The sequence below is a fragment of the Mustela nigripes genome, chromosome 6 (genome assembly GCF_022355385.1).
Source record: "Mustela nigripes isolate SB6536 chromosome 6, MUSNIG.SB6536, whole genome shotgun sequence".
In the NCBI taxonomy this organism is placed as follows: Eukaryota; Metazoa; Chordata; class Mammalia; order Carnivora; family Mustelidae; genus Mustela; species Mustela nigripes.
This window is the reverse complement of record NC_081562.1, coordinates 78,221,536-78,246,183: the sequence shown is the minus strand read 5'-3', so window position 1 is coordinate 78,246,183 and position 24,648 is coordinate 78,221,536. Positions and strand designations below refer to the sequence as shown.

Here is a 24,648-nt window from a genome sequence, read left to right as displayed (position 1 = left end):
CTCTCAGGGATGGGGGTGGAGAGGCAGGCCACTCCTATATGGTAAAGAAAACATAATTCTCACACAGGCTCACCTCTCAAACAAGTGAGCCCTGCAGTGTTCACAGACTACCACCCACTATGGTCGTCAGGCTGTGGTGGGAGGGCATGCTGGTGGGAGCCCTCAGGTCACTGATGTTTAGTCCTATCTAGAAAAGGAGGGGGAGGAAATCAAAAGCTTGAGCACAAAACAGTTACTCTAGCCTAGTAAGCTACAGCTCTGTTGGACTGCATTTTCTTTCCCTCCCTGAGCCCCCCACAACATACAACACATACATACTTTCCCATCCACTGGAGGCTGACCCTCTTCTGGCCTCAGAAGGCTTCCCCACCAGGTGAGCATAGAGTATAGATAGAGAAGGGTACCTGGGATCTGGTGCCAGAGAGGAACCCAGCTGGCTGGTGCTGGGCCCACTGGAAGGTGTTGACAGTATGTCTTTCTCAGGCTTATGATCACAAAGGATGGGAGTCTTACCACTTGGAGGATGATGGTCACACTTCTGGTCATTGATCTACTCCCTTTCCCCAGGTAGCTTGCCCAGCCTTACCCACTCAGTGAATGGTCGCTGTTCCCAATGACAGTAGGGTCTCCATCTCTCTACCAAGAATAGGGGTACCAGCAGGTGCCCCTAGGAACTCGGCCCTGAGCCAAGAGGAACTTTCCTGAAGGCACTGACCAGCAGGTTGTATGGTCAGTAGCCAGGGCAGCTCTGTCTCCTCCTCATCATCTGTGTATTCCAGCCAGAAATAATGTGGTAGCCCAAGTACTGGATACATATCTCAGCTGTCCCCTTGCAGCAAATGTCTGTGTATGTTGTGGTTACTTTTTATCTTATATGTCCTCAAGTGTTCAGATTTCAATAAACCTCTACCTTTTCACTCAGTGAAAAAAAACTTTAAAACCTTATACAGTTAGTGATAATGGTCTAACACTAGAAACACTTCCTCTTAGTAGACGTGCTTTGTCATCAGGCTGCCTTTACTGCCATACAGTCATGCATCAGACTTTAATATTTGTCATCAGGTGAGATTTTAAATACAGCTTGGAATTAACTCAGTGGACTGGCAAAGCCTTTTATATAAAGAATCCCCATTACCTCAAGATCAATTACTACAATGGGAAGGCAAGACTGGTACAGCCTACTGAGAGCGAACTTCAGTGAAGCCAACCCTCAAATACCATTTACATTAATTTGAACAAAAGGTGAGCTGCTAGGAAAAAAACCAGCAATGTGGCTTAAACAATGAGGACATTTATTCCTCTGTCACATAACAGCTCCATACTCCATGCAGGGATCCAAGTCGCTTCCATCTTGTGGCTCTGCAACAAATCAAGACTGAGTAGCTATGGCTTACTACTTCATGAGAGGGAGAAAAGAGAACACAAAGAAGCATATTCACTGTCCAGGGTCCCAGCCCAGAAATAGAGGAGTACTACCATTCAAACTCCATAGGATTCGGTTTAGCCACTAGGTCATAACTAACTGCAAGGGGGAACATAGCAAATGTTGTCCTAATTAGGCAGTCATGTGACTCAATTTCAACTCCATTACCACAAAAAGGAGAAAAGATTCTGCTAAGTGCCTTAGTTACTAGTCGACTATTCCTTCCTCCACCACCTTTTTTTTTTCTTTTTTCACTGAATTGAGTAACATCAGAGCTCTTAAGAAAACAGGCAGGAAGGAGGTGGTAAATGTACTGTGCATCACCCGCAAACGTTGGTCTGGCCAGCAGCATGTGGCCACCACTCACAGGAGCCCCAGACACCAGTCTGAGCAGTGTTACAGTTGTAAAGTCACCTGGGTGGCCGGCTGCCCTCCACACTGAATACTGTCCACCAAGAATACTTCACAGATGACAAGATCACCAAAGAACTGCTACAGCCTTCTTTGGAGTTTAGGATCCCTTCCAGGGGACTCTGAAATGAAGCTGAAACCACCGTCTAATACTTGGTCAGTACATGTGGAGTCCTTTTTGAAAGGCAGCCGGCTTAACCTTTCTTGAAGAGGTTCTGGGTCTATAAACTGGCTCCGAGTTGGTAAGTGGCTGAAAGGCTGTGAGAAATCAATATATTTGGCAAAAATAAATACAAAGGTAATATTTTCAAAGGTAGTATTTTCAAATGTTATTCTTGAGTAAGGAGAGAGGATAAAGCTACAAGCATTCGGAATCATTCATTCTGTTGCCAACCTATCTTTTCCTACATTTGTTGCCCAGCATCTTTCCCAACCAGCTTCAGTCACACAGGTCTGTATCTTCCCCTATACCATTCCCCTCTTCCTAGACTTTTATTATGTCCCCTTCTCTGCCTGAATAAGCCCTAGTCCTCCAAGACCTTGGGTTCAAATGTCACTACTTTTGTGACGTGTCAACGAATACAAGTACCTACAACATTCCAACATGTACTAGGAATTAGGTCACAGAGATGTGGTTCCTCCAGAGGTTACTATACAGAGGTAGGATTTAATCCTATTTTCTGAAACTTAGATTCATAATTACACAATTATTGAGCACTTCTGTGTGCTCAATCTTATCTCTTTTAATTGCCTGTTCAGATATCAAGACATCTTAAAGTCACCAAAGTTAATGGTTTTTCAGTGCTTCCATCCTGCAGCTGAGTAGGTGAACTAAACATTGAGGAATCTTGCAGTAGAGAGTAATAAAAATCTACATTTCAGGAAAATACTTTAAGCCTGTTAAAGAGAAAAAAAAAAAAAAGAAGACAATCCAATTATTTAAACCTAGTTGCTTTATTTTGCACTTTTAAAATTCACAAAAAGCTTCACAATAGCACTTTCCCCCATTGATCATCAAGGCTTTATGGTAAGACAAAACTTTATCATATCAATTGGGCATACTCAAAAACAATGGATAATTTACAAACAAATTTCTTTAATCAAGAACATTTTGCAAAATACACAATCTGGTACACATCTGAATTCAACTACCTAAAATCTGTCTTTAAAAAGCTGTCAAAAACAGTTTTAACACTGACAAGCCTACCAGAATAATGCTGATGGCAAGCTTTAAACAGCTCTAAGTGTTGAATGTTAATTGGGGGAAGGGAAGAAGAAATTATTGGCTGGACCTACATTTAAATGAGTCTGTAAGTAAAAGCTCTAGTTGAATGAATTTCCAGTTTCATGAAGTTCAACAAAATGAACAAATCCTTTGCCTTGGTGGTAGTATCTTAACTTTTATTTTTAAACTTGTGGCATCTTGACTAAAGGAATTGAATCCTGGAATCAGAATATTTAAGGAAAAGAAAAACAAGAGTGAGAAAAAAAAGTTACAAAAGGGGTGCCTGAGTGGCTCAGTGGGTTAAAGCCTTTGGCTTCAGCTCGGGTTGTGATCCCAGGAGAGCTGCATATCAGGCTCTCTGCTTGGCAGGGAGCCTGCTTCCTCCTCTCTCTCTCTGCCTGCCTCTCTGACTGCTTGTGATCTCTGTCTGTCAAATAAATAAATAAAATCCTAAAAAAAAAAATTATTAAAAAACAAAAGAATAGACATGGTAATGGAAGTTTCAGGGTGCACTGGGGTCACTACTGGAGTGTCTACTCTGTATCTTAAAAAAAAAAAGAAAGGAAAAACAAGAGTGTAGGGAAAGAAACAGTTATCAGTACTTTCTTAGTCTTTCTAGAGTGGGTAACAAATAAAATCACTGTCCATAATTAGGGAATTAGACTACCAGAGATGACACCTAAGGTTTCGTTTTAGCTTATGTACAATATCTAAATGGCAAAAATAAGAGTTCAAGGTGGCCTCATTTAGGAAACTTAAGAAAATAATTGTTGTGTTCAAGCAGTTTTTAACATTTGTGCAATGGCATAATACATATTATAGGATTCACCAGATAGATGTACTGCTATTTCCATTTTTAATATAACTTTTATCTCTTCTGGGGTAGCTCCTTAGATATTATCAATATAGGCCACTAAAGATAACACCAGAATTCAAGTGAAAGATAATAGAAATGGAAAGAGGATGGGGGTGGATAATGAAACGGGATAGTAATAACAAGCATGATTTTTAAGGTTTCCTAATGCCACAGAAATACACATTTTGGCTAAATGCCACTGGCCAGCTGGAAGGGATCAGGAAATGAGTGGAATGTCCTAATGGTCCCAGTTAGATTTTTAACTAACTCGTGATTTGGATGGCTCACTCATGAAGAACTGTTTACATAGACTGCTTGGTGAGGGGTAGTTGTGCTGGGCTTACTGCCTACTCTGCTTTGTTTTTTTAAAGAATACTTTTAAGGACCCCTAAAAAGGGCATTAGATCACAGATCTTGTTAAGACTTCAAACAGAGATTAACAAAGGCATAATCTGTAAATGGTTCGATTATGGATATATTGTCAATGACCTTTCTTGGGATTAAAATTACAGGCCTGGGAAAAAATGAAACTCCACTACTCCCTCATACTCTAAATTTTCTCTTTCAATTAGAAGTTTCTAAAGAAATCTCAATTTGAAAAGAGCTCTCACCTTTTATTTCAAATTGACCCTTCTCTTAGTCTTATAGATGATATTGTTCAAGACTCCTATATCGCGAGAATGGTTAGGAATTTCAGGATTATTTTAGTAGAAAACATTGAGTTCTTTCACTTGGAAAATGTGATTTTTTTATGAGGTCCTTTTGATATTTAAGTACTCTATTTTATCACAATGAGAATTAATCTCAAAGCAAATATTCTGTAAGATACTAAAGTATTCAGTTTATTTGGATAGTATACTTGAACATATCAAAAGTTACAAAGCCTAAAATAAGCAAGCAACAAGTCAATAAAATCAAACTCAGAATTCTAACATTTTCACATGGGATCACTGACTATGAAATGCAAAAATACTATAAATGTTTTAGTGGAATGATCCCTAACCTAATAAATTACACTAGTGTGACCAAAACAAACGATCACATATTATAGAAAACTAAAGAACATGAGCTGTTCTCCAGGACTGCTTTTTCAAAGCTTGAAAAATTAACTGACCCATCAATTTTGGGGAGAAAAAGAGAAGTATGAATTAGGAGGCTCTACATGTAGATTTTAAAAATTCTAATTAAAATATCTTAGACTATTTTAGATGTTTACTTGACATTGGAAATGTGGTCAACTATCATAAAGTATTTCTCTTCATCACAAAAAACCCATATATTAAGGATTTACACAATCCAGGAAAAACAAGAAACAAAAAAACCCTAGAAACATTTTTGCCTGAGCAAGTAATTTTCTAAAAAGGCTCTCCAAAATCTTGACTAGAGGTGTCATACTCTGCAATGAAATGCTTGAGTTCTTCAACACACCGCTCACCTATTTCATGTAAATTCTGTCTCAATGCAAACTGTATAGACTTTTCTAATGAAGGATCTTTTTCAATCAGCATTTTCACAACCATCCCGAAAGTTTCACAGTCTTGTCGGTAAACCTAGAAAGGCAAAATACATTGTGGTTAGCTAAGAGTAAAAATAATTAGCCAAACACTGAGCTGATTCAGTTAGCAAAATGATGATGCTGAAGTCTAAAAGTGGGATATAATGATCCAATCGAACCTCCCTCACCCTTGAGTAGTCACTACTATCAAAGGCTATGTAAGTCTCTATTTCTGAGATTTGCTGACAACAAGAATGAGTGGAAAAACACAGATATACTACATCATTGACTATAATAAGTTAGGCATCGCATTTGTCAAGTATCAGGCAGTGTACTACAAGGACATCAGACTAGGAAAGAACTAAGAACAAAGGCTTGCTAGGTAAGGCACTTTCATGGCTTTATTTGCTTGTTTGGAAGAAAAAGGGTTTCTGAGCCCCTAACTTTAGATTCTTTGTTTGAATCATGAATCATGACAAATTAAAAATTCTGCTCAGTATACAACAAACAAAAGACTAAAAGTGTCTATCCGCGGGGGGGGGGGGGGGACCTTTTAAAGTTATATTTAACCACAATTAAAGTCACCAAGGCAGAGTTAAGATCAAAACAATGTTATATACACACGTTCACTTATGTGTATGGATACACACACACACACATACATATATACATGGATACATGTATGTGTATGCACGCGTGTGTGTGTGTGTGTATTTTACTTCAATATGTATATATAATCTTTATCGGTGGCAATTAGATATTATTTTCTGTCCAAAAATTGCTGAGTTTTCTCCCCATTTAATATCATTTCCTTGATTTGTAATCACAACATGCAGTTAGATTTCTACACTATTTTTCATACCCTTAATGCATGTATTTAAAGAAAAATTAGAGCTAAGTATCCATAAAAAAGTGAAATACAAATTATCTGATTGAAAGGAACTATTACATGAATTTTAATTTTTTTGAAATTTAACAAAAACAATTACTATAACATGTTTATTCCCTGAAAAGTGATTTACTCATTTTTTTAAAAGATTTTATTTATTTGACAGACAGAGATCACAAGTAGGCAGAGAGGCAGACAGAGAGAGAGGAAGGGAAGCAGGCTCTCTGCTCAGCAGAGAGCCTGATGGGGCTTGATCCCAGGACCCTGGGATCATAACCTAAGCCGAACGAAGGCAGAGGCTTTAACCCACTGAGCCACCCAGGCACCCCTGACTTATTCATTCTTAAGAACTTCAGAAAGAAGTGACCTGAGACACTGCTTGGCTTATGAGTTTTTATTCCTCCAATGATCACTACTAGTTGTTGTGGTAGTTGCTGCTGTTATTTTTTAAGTGTCTGCAATATTTTTTTAATCCCTTAACAATAGCTATTTCAAGAAGCATATTTAATTTTGACTTGCAGTACTAGGTTGCTAAATTGTTCTAAATTCATTTTCTGGCTCTTAAAAACCATTTCACAAGTCCCAAAGAAATTAACAGAATAAATTCTTCAATTAACACAGAAAGTGAAATATGTAAAACCTTAGCTGCTTTCTCCATCTCAGCCCCTGCTCCCACATGTTTGGTGTGATGAGATTTAATCATATTAGCCATTAAGTTTAATTCTCAGCTATCTAAAACCAACCATTTATTCCAGTTTATCCAAAGGTTTACATGGTACAGAACTGATACTCTAACAAATTAACTTAAAAAACAGTATACCATTCACATATTACATATGATGTCAAGACAACAGAGCACATTGACTGGTTTAAAAAACACATAAGTTTTTTCATAAAACTTCATAAAAATCACATAAGTCAAGCCAATGCAATCCCCATGGGGGAAAGTCAGAACCATGATGCTTCAGTCCTAGTGGAGGTAAATTCCTTACCAAACCAGTCAGCCCACATAATAACAGCATTCTAACACCAACCACAGGCCTCAGCAGACCACTTTGTGGGTGGCCTAAATTTTATAGGCTTCTTTTTAACAGATGTAGTATAGGAGGATAATATTACACTGTGAATTAACCTGCAAATTCTTTAATGTAAATCTGCTGTTTTACCTAAACTGTAACTCTTCATTTAGCATATTTACTGAACATAAATGTGCTACAGATTTGCATATCAAAGGTACAAACACATTAAAATGTGCTCATACATTTATTTAAACTGTAAACTACTGTCCTCTGGAGACAAACTAATATAAGCATTTAAGGATTGTGTGGATTGTGTTTTATTTTTTAATTCTAAGTCCTTTTTGAATTATTCATTGTAACAGACAAATGTTTGTACATTAGTTGACCAGAACAACCAGAACTGCCCACAGCAACATAATTCTCTCTGAAGGGGTAAATTTTCTAAAAGACTGTTTAAAATATACTGGTTGGGCATTAGACAGGAAATAATTAGTTTTTTGTTGAAGGAAGAACCTCACCCTCCAACATTTTATAAATAAAATTCACAACTGTCAGAAACCTATTTCCGAAATCTGTTCCACAGTAAACTCGATCCCAAACAGGAAGGGTGTAGTTATCTGTAGGAGAGCTTGTTTGCTTATGGTCCCTAGCTGGAAATGCATTAATAATCTTCAGATCTGATATCTACAGGCCACACAGGAAGGTTTTTTTGTTGTTGCTTTTTCCCCTCATTGAACCTCATCAAAATGGGAAGCAGGTTAAAGTATGGGTGGGGTTTACACAAACTGCATAGAAATGATAGTTAAATTTGCCAGGAAAATGAAAACACTACCTAAATGTGGTTTCACACAATACTTTATTAGAGTGGCCTGCAATAATAGTTAAATAGTTAAATAGTTAAATTCTCACAAGTATTTCTAGGAGTAAAGGCATATGATAAAATAAAACTATCAAGGCTTTTTACTATTAATTATCTTCTTCAGGGACTGGAAAAAGAGCATCTACCAAGTTTGTTCTATCTAAAATTGCTCACAATGACATAAAACTCCTTTAAAATGTATTCTATTTAATCCTTACCTCTGTGCCCACAAAAAGAGAAACCAAAAATTAAGGCAGTGTAAGTTGTTACAGGAGAAATTCATTTCAGACAAATCTTTCTCCTGAACACAGGTGGAAAAAAAAAAAAAACTTCAACACAATTAAGCAAATCCAAGAATGTATAGAAAGAATTATGCACCACAACCAAACTGGATTATCCCCGGAATGCAAGGCTTGTTCGACATCTGAATATTTATTAATTTAATCCAACACATAAGCTAGAAAAGAAAAATCACAGGATCATAAGAATAGATGCAGAAGGGGCGCCTGGGTGGCTCAGTGGGTTAAGCCGCTGCCTTTGGCTCAGGTCATGATCTCAGGGTCCTGGGATCGAGTCCCGCATCGGGCTCTCTGCTCAGCAGGGAGCCTGCTTCCCTCTCTCTCTCTGCCTGCCTCTCCATCTACTTGTGATTTCTCTCTGTCAAATAAATAAATAAAATCTTTAAAAAAAAAAAAAAAAGAATAGATGCAGAAAAAGCATTTGACAAAATACATAACAAACTGATTCATGACAAAAACTGTTTACAAACTAAGAATAAAGGGTAACTTCCTCAACTTAATAAAGAAAATCTACAAAAACCCTAAAAAGCTAACATTACCTGGTGGAAAAGTAAATGTTTTCTTCCTAAGTTAAGGAACAAGACAAGAATGTCCCCTTTTACCATTCCTATTCAACAATGTACTGGAAATCCTAGTTAATACAGTAAGACAAGAAAAGAAAATGAAAAATAAATCAATTAGAAAAAAGAAATACAACTGTTCACAGATGACATGATTGTGTGGAATGTCCCCAAACTGACAAAAAACCTACTGCAACTACTGAGTGATTATAGCATGGTAACAAGAGTCAAGGTTTATATACAAAAGTCAACTGCTTTCCTTTTTACCAGCAATGAAATGAGGAAAACTATGAAACACTAAGCAAATAAACCAAAAAAGACATAAACACATATATTTATTCTATGTTCCTGATTGGAAGACTCAATATTGCTATGATATCAGTTCTTCCCAGACTGACCTATAAATTCAACACAATCCCAACAGAACAGAAATCCCAGCAAATAATTTTGAGGATATTGATAAACTGACTCGAAAGTTCACACGGAAAAGCAAAAGACTCAGAAGAGATAACATAATACTGACAAAAAAACCAACAAAGTCATAGGACTGACACTACTGGACTTACTATAAAATCAGAGTAATCAAAACTGTAAGGCATTGTCAAAAGAAGACAAGTACATCAATGGCACAGAATAGCCTGAAATAGATTCATACAGATATAATCAACTGATCTAACAAAGAAGCAAAGGTGATTTAATAAGGACAGTGTTCAATAATAGTGCTGAAGCAACTGGATAATCTAGATACAAATCTTATACCTTCCACAGAAATTAACTCAAAATGGATCACAGAGCTAAATGTAAAATGTAAAATGTAAAACTATACTTATAGAAGATAAAAGAAGAAAAAAAATCTAGATTACAATAATACCAAAAGCATGTTTCAGGGAAAAAATTTGTTAAGTTGTTTTGCATTAATAAAAACTTCTGCTCTGTGAAAGACACTATTAAGAGGATGAACAAACTACAGACTGGGAAAACAATTTTGTAAAAATATATATTCAACAAAGTACTGTTACCCAAAATATATAAGGAATTCTTAAAACTCAAAAATAAGAAAGCAGCTTGATTTTAAAATGGGCAAAAAATGGAACAGAATAGAAAACCTAGAAATGGACCCTCAACTCTATGGTCAACTAATCTTCGACAGAGCAGGAAAGGATATCCAATGGGAAAAAGACAGTCTCTTCAACAAATGGTGTTGGGAAAACTGGAAAGCCACATGCAGAAGAATGAAACTGGACCATTTCCTTACATCACACATAAAAACAGACTCAAAATGGATGAAAGATCTAAATGTAAGACAGGAATCCATCAAAATCCTTGAGAACACAGGCAGCAACCTCTACAACCTCAGCTACAGCAATTTCTTGCTAGATGCGTCTCAAAAGGCAAGGGACTAGAGGGTATTATGCTGAGTGAAATAAGTCAGAGAAAGACAATTATCATATAATCTAATATGAAAAATTTGAGAGGCAGGGTGGGGCGCTGTGGGGGTAGGGAAGGAAAAAATGAAACAAGATGGGATCGGGAGGTAGACAAACCATAAGAGATTCTTAATCTCACAAAACAAACTGAGGGCTGCTGGGTGAGCGTAGGGAGAAGGTGGCTGGGTGATGGACATTGGGGAGGATATGTGCTATGGTGAGTGCTGTGAAGTGTGTAAGTCTGATGATTCACAGACCTGTACCCCTGGGGCAAATAAACGCATTGTATGTTAATGAAAATAATTTTTTAAAGAAGGCAAGGGAAACAAAGGCAAAAATGAGCTACTGGGACTTCATCAAGATCAAAAGCTTTTGCACAGCAAAGGAAACAGTCAACAATACCAAAGACAACCAATAGAATGGGAGAAGATATTTGCAAATGATGGGTCCGATAAAGGGCTAGTATCCAAAATCTATAAAGAACTTAACAAACTCAACACTGAAAGAACAAATGATCCAATCAAGAAATGGGCAGAAGACATAAATAGACATTTCTGCAAAGAAGTCATTCAAATGGCTAACAGACACATGAAAAAATGCTCAACATCACTCGGCATCAGGGAATACGAATCAAAACCACAATGAGATACCACCTCACACCAGTAAGAATGACTAAAATTAACAAGTCAGGAAATGACAGATGTTGGAGAGGATGCAGAGAAAGTGAAATCCTTCCACACTGTTGGTGGGAATGCAAGCTGGTACAGCCATTCTGGAAAACAGCATGGGGGTTCCTCAAATTAGCTGAAAATAGATCTACCCTACGACCCAGGAATTGCACCACTGGGCATTTACCCCAAAGATTCAAATACAGTGATGCAAAGGGGCACATGTACCCCAATGTTTACAGCAACAATGTCCACAACAGCCAAACTATGGAAAGAGCCCAGATACTCATCAACAGATGAATGGATAAATAAGATATAGTATATATGTACAATGGAATATTACACAGGTATGAAAAATGAAATCTTGCCATTTGCAGCAATGGGGCTAGAACTAGAGGGGATTATGCTAAGCAAAATAAGTCAATTAGAGAAAGACAATTATCATATGATCTCAGTGATATGTGGAATTTAAGAAAGAAGGCAGAGGAACATAGGGGAAGAGAGGAAAAAAATGAAACAAGATAAAACCAGAGAGGGAGACAAACAGTAAGAGACTTTTTTTTTTTTTTTAAGATTTGTATTTATTTATGACAGACAGAAATAGCGAGAGAGGGAACACAAGCATGGGGAAGCTGGAGAGGGAGAAGCAGGCTCCCTGCTAAGCAGGGTTGATTCCAGGATGCTGGGATCAAGACCTGAGCCAAAGGCAGACACTTAATGACACAGGCGCCCCCCAATAAGAGACTCTTAATCTTGAGAAACAAACTGAGGTTTGCTGGAGGGAAGCGGAACGAGGGGATGGGGTAAGTGGGTGACAGACATCAGGGAAGGTATGTGTTGTAATGAACACTGGGTATTATATAAAACTGATGAATCACAGACCTGTACCCCTGAAACAAATAATACATTACATATTAAATTAAAAAAATAATAATAAATTTTTAAGTGGGCAAAAATTTTGAATAGATACCTCACCAAAAAAGATATCTGGATGGCAAATAGGCACATGAAAAGACTTCAATATCATATGTCATTAGGATACTGAAAATTAAAACAATGTGATAAGATACCAGTACACATTTACCAGAATGGTTAAAATCCAAAATGCTGACAACCCCAATTTCTGGTAGGAATGTGAAGCAACAGAAGTCTCATTCATTGCTGGTGGGAATGCAAAATGATACTGGCCACCTTGGTAGACAGTTTAGTGGTGTCTTACAAAGCTAAACATGGTGCCTGAGCATATGACCCAGCAATGGTGCTCCTAGGTATTTACCTCAATGAGTTGAAAGCTGTGTTCATGCAAAAGCTGCACATAAATGTTTACAGCAGCTTTATGCATAATTACTCCAAACTGGAAGCATGCAAGATGTCTTTTAGTAGATGAATGGATAAACTGTGGGACATTCATATACTAGAATAATTTTTGGTTATAAAAAGAAATGAGCTAGCAAAGCCACAAAAAAGAAGAATCTTAAATGGTTATTGCTAAGTGAAAGAAGCCAGTCTGAAAAAGCCACCCAATGCCTGATTCCTACTGCATGACATCTGGAAACTGGCAAAACTATAGGGACAGTAAAAAGATCAGTGGCTGATAATAGAGTAGGGATAAATAGGTGTCCAGAGCCCCTTTAGGGTGGTGAAACTATTCTGTATGATATTGCATGATATGTTACATAATATACTTTTCATTTGTGAAAGTTCATAGAACTATATGACAGAAAGAGTGATCCCTAAATTATGGAGTGTAGTTAATAAAACTGTATCAATACTGGCTCATCGATCCTAACAAATGTATTACAGCAAAAATGCTAATGAGAGGAGAAACTCAACAGAGAGAAGGAGTATATGGGAACTTTCTTAAAAATTTTCTATAAACCAGGGCGCCTGGGTGGCTCAGTGGGTTAAAGCCTCTGCCTTCGGCTCAGTCATGATCCCAGGGTCCTGGGATCGAGTCCCGCATCGGGCTCTCTGCTCAGCAGGGAGCCTGTTTCCTCCTCTCTCTGCCTACTTGTGATCTCTGTCAAATAAATAAATAAATAAATAATCTAAAAAAATTCTATAAACCTAAAACTGCTATAATAAATTTTATTTATTATATATAAATATATATTTATATATATAATATATTTATAAATATATAATATAAATTAATATATTATATTATATATAAATATAAATTATATAAAACAGGGTAGAAAAGTTACCCTCTCTGCCTCAGTTTCAGGTCCTATAGACCTGACTATGCTATTATAATGATTAAATGAGGTAATAAAAAGCACTCATATTAGGGCCTACTACTATAAGGGAAGCATTTAATTTATGTTAAAGTCAAGTGGATGATGAAAAGAAAAGAAACAACTGTTCTGTCTAGAGAAGGGAGTATTAGAAAATGGTACTAAACCAATTCTTTAAACATGTTAAGTTCACTCTGGTAAAATATGGAAGAAGAAAAGAAAACAGCATTTTGGGGAAATTTAATTGGCTTGGCATAGCTAGAGTATAGAATGTTACTCATTCTCAAAGCAGATCATGAAAAGCTTTTTTAAAGGGAGTTTAGACCTCACCCTATAAATCAGCAATTAGCAAATGGGGACAGAGCTACGAGGAATTGAATCATTTGGATGTATCAGGGAGAGAAAATGGCTGAGATTCAACATTAAGGTCTCCTGAGGGCTAAGATAATGAATGTCACATGATGTGTTAAAGAAAAGTAAGATTAACGGCTTTGCAAGTAATTAAGAAGCAATATAGGGACGCCTGGGTAGCTCAGTTGGTTAAGTGTCCACGTTGGATTTGGGTCATGATTCTAGGATCCTGGGAATGAGCCCAGAGTCAGGCTCCCTGCTCAGCGGGGAGCCTGCTTTTCCCCTTCTCTCTCTCCTCTGCTCATGCTCTCTTTTTCTCTCAAATAAATAATTTTTTTTTTTTAAAAAGCAATACAGATGTAATAATGTGAAGAATGATGGGTGGGAGTCTTTAAAATTTTTATTTAATTCAAGAGGGAGGATATTGGGAATGAGAGTTAAGTTCAACTCCTAGTATGTAATTGAGGTACCTGTCAACAGGAAGCATATTACTGAGTCTGGACTTTGGAAGGAAAAAAGAAACAGAGAAGGAAAGGAGGGATGGAGGAGGGAGGAATACTAGGAAGTACAAAGGATGGGGGAAAGAGAATTCTTAACAACTTTAGCACTGACGCCAACTGAGACCATGGGAGTTCCTTTAAATAAGGAGTAAAGAGGTGCCTGAGTGGCTCAGTGGGTTAAGCCTCTGCTTTCGGCTGAGTTCATGGTCCCAGGGTCCTGGGATTGAGCCCTGCATTGGGATCTCTGCTCACCAGGGAGCCTGATTCCCCCTCTCCATCCCTCTCTGCTGGCCTCTCTGCCTACTTGTGATCTTTATCTCTATCTCTATCTCTCTCTCTCTGTGTTAAACAAATAAATAAAATCTTAAAAAAAAAAAAAAAAGAGTAAGTTCTTTCTAGCCCCAGTGTCTGATAGAAAGCAGATACTCAGTAAATGTTGAATAAATAGTTCAAGTCTGCTCTGAGAACAAAAGACAGCCAGAGTAGATACCTGAAAGAACCAGTATCAACCAAAGAAGAGACAATAAAGAAGACTGAAAACTAGAAGAGTGAAGGCACAGGTGCCAAGAAAAACATCTATAAAAGAAGAATGCAATCAAATGTCAGAGAAAAATCAAAGGAGCTGAGAAACAAAGCATACTAATCAGACGGGGAAACTCGGGGGTTGGCTGGGTAGCTGCAAGAGCGGTTTACTGGCATGGTGGAGATTATACTGCTGTGCTGTCCGACACAGTGGCCACTAGCCATATTTCACTATTTAAATTTTAATCAAAAAGGAAAATTCGGTTCCTAAGTTCCTATCCCTTATTTAAAAATGCTAGTGGCTATCCTCCTGGACAGTGGAAATATAGAAAATTTCCACAACACAGAAAATTCTACTAAGCAGTGTTTGTTTAGAGAATTGAGTAGTGGGAAAAAGGTAAAGATGTACTGCTAAGTGTTGACCTGGTAAATTAAATAATATATATTTGAAATTATTTTACCATTAAAGTATATATAAAAGCTTACCACTTTTAAAGGAGCATTGTGAAATATAATAATTAGTATCTGTTAAATGTTCTACAATCTTTTGATGAAATGTGTATAAAGATGTAAGTTAAAAAAAGATGTAAGTTTAAAAAAAGAAACTCCAATTGAGGCTTAGTATACAAGGAAACATTCATAATGTCTAATGTGTTGACGAGGTCAGGAAAAAAGTAACAGCATACTGATGTTAAATACTGGAGACAAATTTAAACCCTTTAATTTGGCTCTGTAGTAAAGCAGAAGGTGTCAAAACTATTGTAATCTATGTTGCTGCTTGTGCTATATTAATAGAAAAAGATATCGCTGAGACTTCCTCCTCAAAGCTGCAGTCCCACTGGCTCTTAAAAGCACAGCAACTGAAAAGAACACTGCTGGTTGCTAAGAAATGCATTATGAACACGGATTAGATTTCAACCACCTACATTCAAAATGTAGGTACAATTATTAGAGCCACATAAAAGTTACTCCAAAAATTATTGATAAAGTGGAATAATGCTACAAACTCTTAGCAATCAATGTTTGTAAAATTCTCATCCATAATTAAAATTTATAATTATAATCAATTTATAAATTCACAGGACTCAAAAGTTAATACTTAAATAATATTTTGCCATTTCCAGCTCATAATACACTAAATAAAAAAAAATAAATGAAGTAATTCCAGAGTCTATACAATCTTTCACTAGTCCCAAAACCAGATCTCACAGAGACTAAATATAGGAACTAGAGAAATCTCAACAGTGAGTGAAAAAAGCTGCAAAGGAACTATGTACACCATATGCCATTTACGTACGTTTTAAAAAGTTTATGTAGTTTAGGGATATATACATATATACTAAAAAACAGAAAAACATATATAAGAATGACAACTCTAAGAAGGGAAGAAGCCAGCAGGGATCTGAGAGAGGCTTTATATCTGTAATGTCTGATTCTTTTAAATAGAGAAAAAAGTCACAACTCTACTTAATGACATGTGTGCTGATGTATTTAGGAATGAAGTATATTAAGATTTGCAACATACTTTGACGTGCATCAAAAAATAAGATGAATTACTGGATGACTACAGGAATGGACAGGTAAGTGACAAAGCAAGTAAAATAAAATGTTAATTATAGATATAAGTGACAAGGGTATGGGTGTGCACTATTTAATTCCTAATATTTAAAAATTTTCATAGTAAAATGTCAAGAGGAAAAGAGATCTAAGGCAAAATAGGCCCAATGGTAGGTATATGGTTCTGATCATCTCAGCTTATAAATGAAGGATCTGTTTTGCTTGTACCCTGGATGATGAGCTTTGCATCTTCTCAAGGTGGGTTGAGAATTACATATATTAATGAATCTGTAAATGCAGATATAAATTTAAAATCCAGGTAGCTGTGCCTGCCAGCCAACTAGAACTCACTTACTATCTGCAAGGCACTGGATTTGGTCAATAATATAGCACATTCTGCTCAAAGAAATCAGATTCTAGTAAAAAGAGTAATACATTATAGAAACCATAAAGCAAAATACAGTAAATACCATAAGAGAAATACAAAGTATAGTAATTCCAAAGGAAAGATCATAATGGGCAGAGAGAGGGAGGATTAAATGCACTCAGACAGTGCTGGTATTCCAGACAACCTGTTAGCTTGGAAATAAAACAGCACAGTATGCTTTAAGTAATCATCATCATCATCATCATCATCATCATCATGGAATATAAAGAAGTTTTAGAAAAGATGGCTGATGGATATACCGGAATCAAAATGGAGCTAGAAATGAACAGGTGGACTTAAGGTTTACCTTATCCTTGGACTTAAAACAACTTATATTACACTCTAGACATTTTTTTCCTTACATATCAGACAATACACCACTGAAGACTGTGGATTAGAGGAAAACAATGTATTCATTATGCAATATCACCTTCAAATCTGATTCAATAGGCCAGGAAAAGTAATTTTGTGTTCAATGTCAGTGACTGGCTTGAGAAAAAACTGCCAGCATTCAACAAATATAAAAAGGCTAATGAGGATAAAAGGCAAATACATTATAAAATAGGTTTAAAAATTCTATTTGCTGAGAAAATGGTTAACAATAAATATTTTGCAAAATGACAAAATCTTTCATTGTGGCTTTTAATATATTCATGTCTTGAATAAAAAAAGTTTAAAAAAGGTGAAATTTCTTATGTATATATTAAGCTGATATTTTTACATATAGTTATTTGTTATAGTGGGTTAAATTAGCATAATGTATACTAATGTATACTATATGCTATAGTATATATTAATGTATACTAATGGGTATACAACTAAAAAAATTTTAAGAGTTAGGAGTGCCTGGGTGGCTCAGTGAGTTAAAGCCTCTGCCTTCAGCTCAGGTCATGATCCCAGAGTCCTGGGATTGAGCCCTGCATGGGGCTCTCTGCTCGGCGGGGAGTCTGCTTCCTTCTCTTTCTCTGCCTGCCTCTCTGCCTACTTGTGATTTCTGTCAAATAAATACATAAAATCTTAAAAAAAAAATCTAAGAGTTATCCAAAGAAAATCTATTCTAAGACTTTATTTATTTATTTGAGAGAGAGAAAGAAAATTAGAGCGAGAGAGCATGAGATGGGGAGGGTGCGAGGGAATAGCAGACTCCCTGCTGAGCAGGGAGCCCCATGTGGGACTCGATCCTGGGACTCCAGGATCATGACCTGAGCCAAAGGCAGTCGTTTAACCAGCTGAGCCACCCAGGCACCCAATAAAATTTATTTTAATTAAGATTACTTCCAAATAAATCTTTTTAAAAATTAATGATGATTTTTAATTGCCTGTGAGTTAGTCCAGTCCTCAAATGATTTAACATTAATAATCAAAAAAGTACAATGTCCTGACAATAGAAAAGGTCATGTTTTAGATTTGATTAAGGCTGAAAGAAAGCAAACAAGTAGCAACAACTTCTTCCCTAAGTGAAACATCTTACAGTGGTTTGAGAGATGGAAGAGGAACAATTCCATCCATCCAGTTACCCTCCGACAGGAGAAGTCTGTCAGCAGGAGTGACTAAGCTAAGCTATTTCCAAACCCCCCCTTTATTTCCTCTCAGTTCATTTTTGGCAGAGGAGATTGGAGAGAATCCAATATTAAGAATGCTTTAACCTTGTGAATATATGGAAAAATGGCTCAGAGCCTAAAAGTACAGGGGTGCCTGGATGGTGCAGTCAGTTAAGCATCTGACCCTTGGTTTCAGCTCAGGTCATGATCTTGGGTCACGAGACTGAGCCCTCTGTCAGGCTCCATGCAGAGTCTGATTGGGACTCTCTCTCAAATAAATAAATCTTTAAAAATTTTTAAAAAGAAGAAGAATCTAAAAACATTAACAGTTACCGAGCCCAATCTTTAAATCCTCAGGGAGGGCTCACTATATAGGAAAAATACTAGGATGGAAAGGAATCCTAGGCAAAGGTCTCTATGACTAGAAATGGTTATGGGCTACAGTTCTAAAGGGTTTTTTGTTTGCTTAAACAAAACAGCATTTAGAAATTATTGGCATATCACAAACATTAAGTCACCGGTAACACTTTCATATAGCCTTTTACATTATTTTATGGATCAGGAATCCTCAAGTACTCTGGAATAACTATTTCCCCCAGGTTTTTTAAAAAGATTTTATTTATTTATTTGACAGAGAGAGCACAAACAGGGGGAGTAGCAGGCTTCTGCTGAGCAGACAGTCCAATGAAGGGCTCGACCCCAGGACCCTGGGAGTATGACCAGAGGCAAAGGCAGACACCTAAGCGACTGGGCCACCCAGGTGCCCCTAACTATCCCCTTTTTTATAAAAATACTGGAGTAGAGAGATTAAAGGGAGTTAGCTGTAAAAAGTACGATATTCACAGCTAGGTTTCGAATTTACCCTTTACCATACCATTGCCATAATTCAACAAAATTGTCTAAATACAAAATAGAAATAAAGCCACGACTGAGACTAAATTCTTGGCAAAGATAAATTAATCTGTTGGTTTTAAAGAAAGGTGTAAAGATAGTGGCTTGGAGAAGCCTGGAAGGTTGGTCACCATTATGAGAAATCGTGTGTGTGTGTGTGTGTGTGTGTCTATACTTCGTCATTCCATTAGTGAAATCTGAAACTTGGACAATTTCCCCAATTTCAGGGATGCTACTAAGATAAATTCATAAAATATAAGCAAGTAACAGTTATATTTCTCAGGCTGAGGAAAGCACTAGTGTTCTGTAAGGTATTTTTGCTGTGGTTGGTGAAAGAGCAGCTCCTGTTTGACATGGGACTTGTCTGATGTATTCTGCAGGGAGGCTAGCTCTTCTTATTTTTTTTTTTTCCTCCCCAAATGACTCAGTGAACCAGGTACACTGACCTTATCATTCCATTTTTTCATTATTAAAATTCTACACTGAAAAATTGATTTTAGGGGAAATCACTTTACCTGCTATGAAATTTCTCCATGTTTCATGCTGAAAGTTGTGATTTCAGCATACATGTGCTGTTGTGCTTTTTTCCTTTTCTGTTTTCTGTGACGTGTACTAAAGGTTGGAAAAACTTTCATTTTTGTTAGAATCATGGTATTGTGAATTTTCAGCTCAAGATAAAGAAGTCCTTGTGAATGTAATAGTTTCGGAAGAATTTTTAAATGTTTGCCAGTCTCTTTTTAGTGAAGGGGATGGGAGTGGGGGTTGTTGAAAGGTTACCAAACCAAAAGGTGCCAGTGAAGGGGCAGGAAACCCAAATGGTGGGCAAGATTACTTCTAACTCCATAGATGAACAGCTTCTGCAGTTTCTGCTTAGCTGTCCCTTCTATCCTCACTCCTGTCCCGAGAAAGGTCTCTGATAGCTATGTTTATAGTATATGCCAAAGGAAGAAAACACACTTGTAAGAAGATAGAATTTAAGGGATGTTGATGATGTAGATGAATCCCCGGGTTTACTAGGTTATGAAACAGGTTTATCAAGTTGACAATGACAAGGAATATAGGAAAAGTGGATGTTGGTAGAGGTAGAGAAGGAGGCAGTGGGGAAAATGAAGAGAAATTAGAAAGGAAGAGAAATGCCCAATGGCCTTCCAATTCCAGGCTCGACACCTGGTTTCTACCTTTGCCCCAGGAGAAATTCTTAAAAACTTTCAATACTTTCCCTTTACTTGCTAAAGGTAGTTTGAGTGGGTTTTGTAACTTAAAACCAGAAAGAATTTTCTCCAGATACCTAGCATAATGGCCAGCTACATGGAAGAGAAGTTACCTGGCCTTCTGGGTTGCGGTGGCAAGCTGGGAGCACCAAAGGGCTGCACAATGACACCGACCCTGTAGTGAATCAGCTCGGCAGCAGTGCCAAATACTGGCAGGAATGCCAAGGTGATGCAACTGGAAACTTATCAAAGCTGCTTCAGAAGGCTTTATCCAACATAGTTAAATTGGGCTATACTTTTCCATGGTAAGAGCTAAATAACTACAAGTCCTTAGAGTTTCCACTAAAAATACAGCTTTTGTTATTCCTACTGAAAAATTTTAGCTCATCTGCAAGTGTAAGGAAGAAAATATTAGGGGCAACTGGGTGGCTCAGTGGATTAAGCCCCTGCCTTTGGCTCAGGTCTTATCTCAGGGTTCTCGGGTCAAGCCCTGCATCGGGCTCTCTGCTCAGCAGGGAGCCTGCTTCCCCCTCTCTCTCTGCCTGCCTCTTTGCCTACTTGTGATCTCTCTCTATCAAATAAATAAAATTTAAAAAAATATATTATTGGTCTCATTAATCACACTTCTACTAAAGAGAAGCTTTTCAATTACATAACATTAAATACCACTACAAATGCTCCTAAAATGTGTTTTTTCTTTCCAGAAGAAAGGAATTATTCATAACTAACACAAATAGTACAGCTTCATTTTAAAAACAGGAACTTCAGTATCAGGTATACTAAAAGTGGGTTAAAATTAATTAATAATAAAAACAATTCATTATTTTACTTTTATCTCCAAAGGCATTATTTACAATGGGAAAAGTCCATATACCCCACTACTTATGAATGAAAATACCTATTTTCAAGGTCTGTCTGTAGGTATTTTCTAGTCTATATTTTTAATACTAAAATTTATACAGTATAATTAATTTTGATCTGTCCACTTGACATTATAAAAGAAACTAATGACTTCTCAAATGATACTGAAGTTCCTTCCAAGAATTAGAGACCTATTTATGACAACACTTATACAAAAATGAAGAGACCATGCTCGATCGTGATGTTGTCTTTGTCACATCAATCAGTTACACTGCTACTTATATTCTACTCAAGATAAGCACTAGATGTTGTTAGTCACTAAGTATGGTACTATTAAATTTTGGTAAATGGAGATATAAATCTGGTCCTCAGTGAGCCTTTTAGAAGACAGAATTTAGCTACAGCCAACAATTTGAGGCAGGAATCTAGTCAAATGAAAATTTTAAATAATGTTTATAGATAATTTTGGGTAAGCTGGTATTACTGAATATAACTAAATACTCTATTTATTTGAAAATCTGAGGGTAAAAATGATAGTACTATAACTATGAAACTCTACCAGTCTAATAAACTTCACCATACATATTTTAATATGTAGTACATTCATTAAAATTGTTTTATCTATCTATTTATTTTAAGATTTTATTTATTTGACAGAGAGAGATACAACGAGAGAGGGAACATAAGTAGTGGGAGAGGGAGAAGAAGAGGCAGACTCCCTGAGGAGCAGGGAGCCCAATGTGGGGCTCGATCCTGGGATGCTGGGATCCTTACCTGAGCTGAAGCAGACCCTTAACGACTGAGCCACCTACAGGCTCCTAAAATTGGTTTTTAAATTAATTATTTAAAAGCCTATGCTTTTAAATTAGACTTTTTTTTTTTCCTGGCAAAATGGCTAAGACTAGAATGATTGGTATATTTTAGGTAAGAATAAAAGGGAAAACCAGAAATGAAATCTTTGTTCAGATTAGCAGCAGTGAACATTGAATTAATTCAGATAAAGTAAGGGTCAAAAGGCTGACCACCTTACTGTAAGAGCCAAAAAACCCCAGCACACTGTGATATCCCCTTTAACCTTACTTCATGCAAGACTACCATGTGCACATGCAGATACAACAGAAATTTTTCATATAAACACCTCCTGGAGAAATGCATTGAACCATTTCTCTTCTCAGATATTTTCAGTGTCCTATGTCAATAAAAAGCATAAATATAAAAATGTGCTTCACTCTACAAGAGTTCAGTGCTTCATGTATTTTAAAAGTTCAGAGATTAATATTTATGGTTAAGACTTATTTCCTGAGAAAACACTAAATCATCTGTAAAAATTAAATCATTAATACTCTACTTCTAAAAGGGAATGCTCAATATGTTTTCAGAGGTACCAGAGTGCTGAAATCTGACTCTCTTGTGCACTTCCTTATTTCTTGCTATTTTACTTTTGCTATTTCTATAGTCACAACCTTAGCGTGGACCTAACCAGGCCCGTTATAACACTACAGAATTCCTAATTGTTTTTGTTTCTAGTCTTCTTGTTCTAAATGTACCTACTCACAGACACCATCATCCTACAGATGGAAATACCCTTCTCAGAATACTGCTGCTTTGGTTCCCAATACAATTCTTCAGGAAATCTTACCTACTAAATCTCATTATTCACCAAAATACCATCCACCTGTACCTTTTTCAGTATTTTACCTGCTTTCATATGCCATCTGCATTCCTTTGGTTGCTTTTCAAACTTAATTTATTCAAAATTTTAAGACATCTTTCAGAAAGTTTTTCCAGATCAATTTTCCAGAATTCTCCAAATATTTAAGAAATGTATGTTCCTTTCTGTCCTTCCTACCTCCTCCATTATATTGAAGGCAAATACAATTTATTTTGCTTCCTCTGTAATGGTCTCCCATTAAGTATTATGCTGGAAACAAAATGGATCTTAAATTATCTCTGTTAAAGCTTAAAATTCTATATTTTGGCCTTCGCTCAAATTTTAACTGTTTTGGGCATCCTCCAACTGATCACATTATGCAAATTCTTTGAGATTAGTAAATGTATCTGTTCACAAGGGCCATCAATAAATACTGTTCCTTGATCAAGTAAAGGTCAGAATTAAAATTTTAATTGATTTAGCGTTACAAGGAAGGTAAAATATAAGTTTTCTGAAATCAAGTAGGAAAGTTTACACTATAAAGTTGTTTTAAAATAGTAAAAAGCCTAAAAAGAGTACCTTGAAAGATACATAATTTTATTACTTCTAGATACACAGAGAGTCACCTCAATGTCTATTTAAAAGTATTTAAAATACAAAGGTCTTGGCTCCAGATTGTTTTTGACAAGTAAGACTTCCTTGTATAAAATTATACAAAGAATCTTGCTGATAGCTTCCTTAGCAAAATGTTTTTTTTGTAGTTTGCGCAAATGGATTGCCAATCCACTACACAGACCATATTTTGGTTAAAATACCCAATTCCTGTTGCATGGATTGACAACATTCTATTATTTTGTGAGAACCAAATCTAAGCAAATCATCTAAGATTCAGTCTAAAGCTTTTTTCCCTATCTGATAATCATAGTGTAGGAAGAAAATAAAATTCAATTTGAAATACCCTGCTTCACTGTACATTCATATAGCTTTCACTATTAAAATGAAACCCCAAAGGTGAAAAACAGTTTTTTTAAATGACTACTGTACAGAGACAAATGTCTAAAAACTAGTGCTGTCTTTTGCAAAAAGCAAACCAAACATACCCCGCCCACCATGTGTGTGCACGCACACACACACACACACACACACACCAAACCCAAAACCTAAAATAAAACCTGTCCAGAAAGGGTACCATTCAGGGTGACATTATTTAAGAAGTCAAAGAGACTGCATATTACTAAAATAAAGCAAGAATTAAAATGTAAACACATTATATTATATGTAAAACAAAACAAAAATGTCCAGTTCTGCCTGTCTCTGTTGTGTAGGTGTGACAGGAAAGCTCTAAAATTTTTTCTCAAACACCAAATCATCCCCAGTGACTCAAGCCAGTATTTATCCCATATAGCTCGATTCTGTAGCAGCTGCAGTCTGAATTCTTTTTTTTAATGTCACTTAAGTTATTTAAAGTGTAGAGACAAAAGAAGCTACATTAAATTAGAACCAAAATACAACTTTAAAAATCAAATTCTGACTATAACGTCCCATATTTATGTTTAAAAAAAAAAAAAAAGAATATACCCTTCTCCTCACATACTGAACACTCTCAACTATCCATATGGAAATCAGATTAAGAAGCTATGTTTTCTTAGCCTTCAAGTCATCATATGTAGATAATTACACAGTAAAAACCACAAACTCAAATCCTTTGCACAGTAGGAATCAACTTATTATGACCATGAGGAATGAGCCATTCATATCCATAGCTATG

General features: G+C 36.5%; 1 protein-coding gene across 7 annotated transcripts in view; it reads right to left on the bottom strand.

Annotated features, from left to right (window-relative positions):
- Positions 1 to 2,769: 2,769 nt before the first annotated feature.
- Positions 2,770 to 24,648, bottom strand: part of PPHLN1 (periphilin 1) — a 156,121-nt gene continuing 134,242 nt past the window's right edge. For all 7 annotated transcript variants that reach the window (XM_059402918.1, XM_059402913.1, XM_059402917.1 and 4 more), the window contains one exon: positions 2,770 to 5,465. In XM_059402918.1, the coding sequence (XP_059258901.1) occupies positions 5,271 to 5,465 (195 nt within the window). In that variant the 3' untranslated portion in view covers positions 2,770 to 5,270. The remainder of the gene's footprint in view (positions 5,466 to 24,648) is intronic.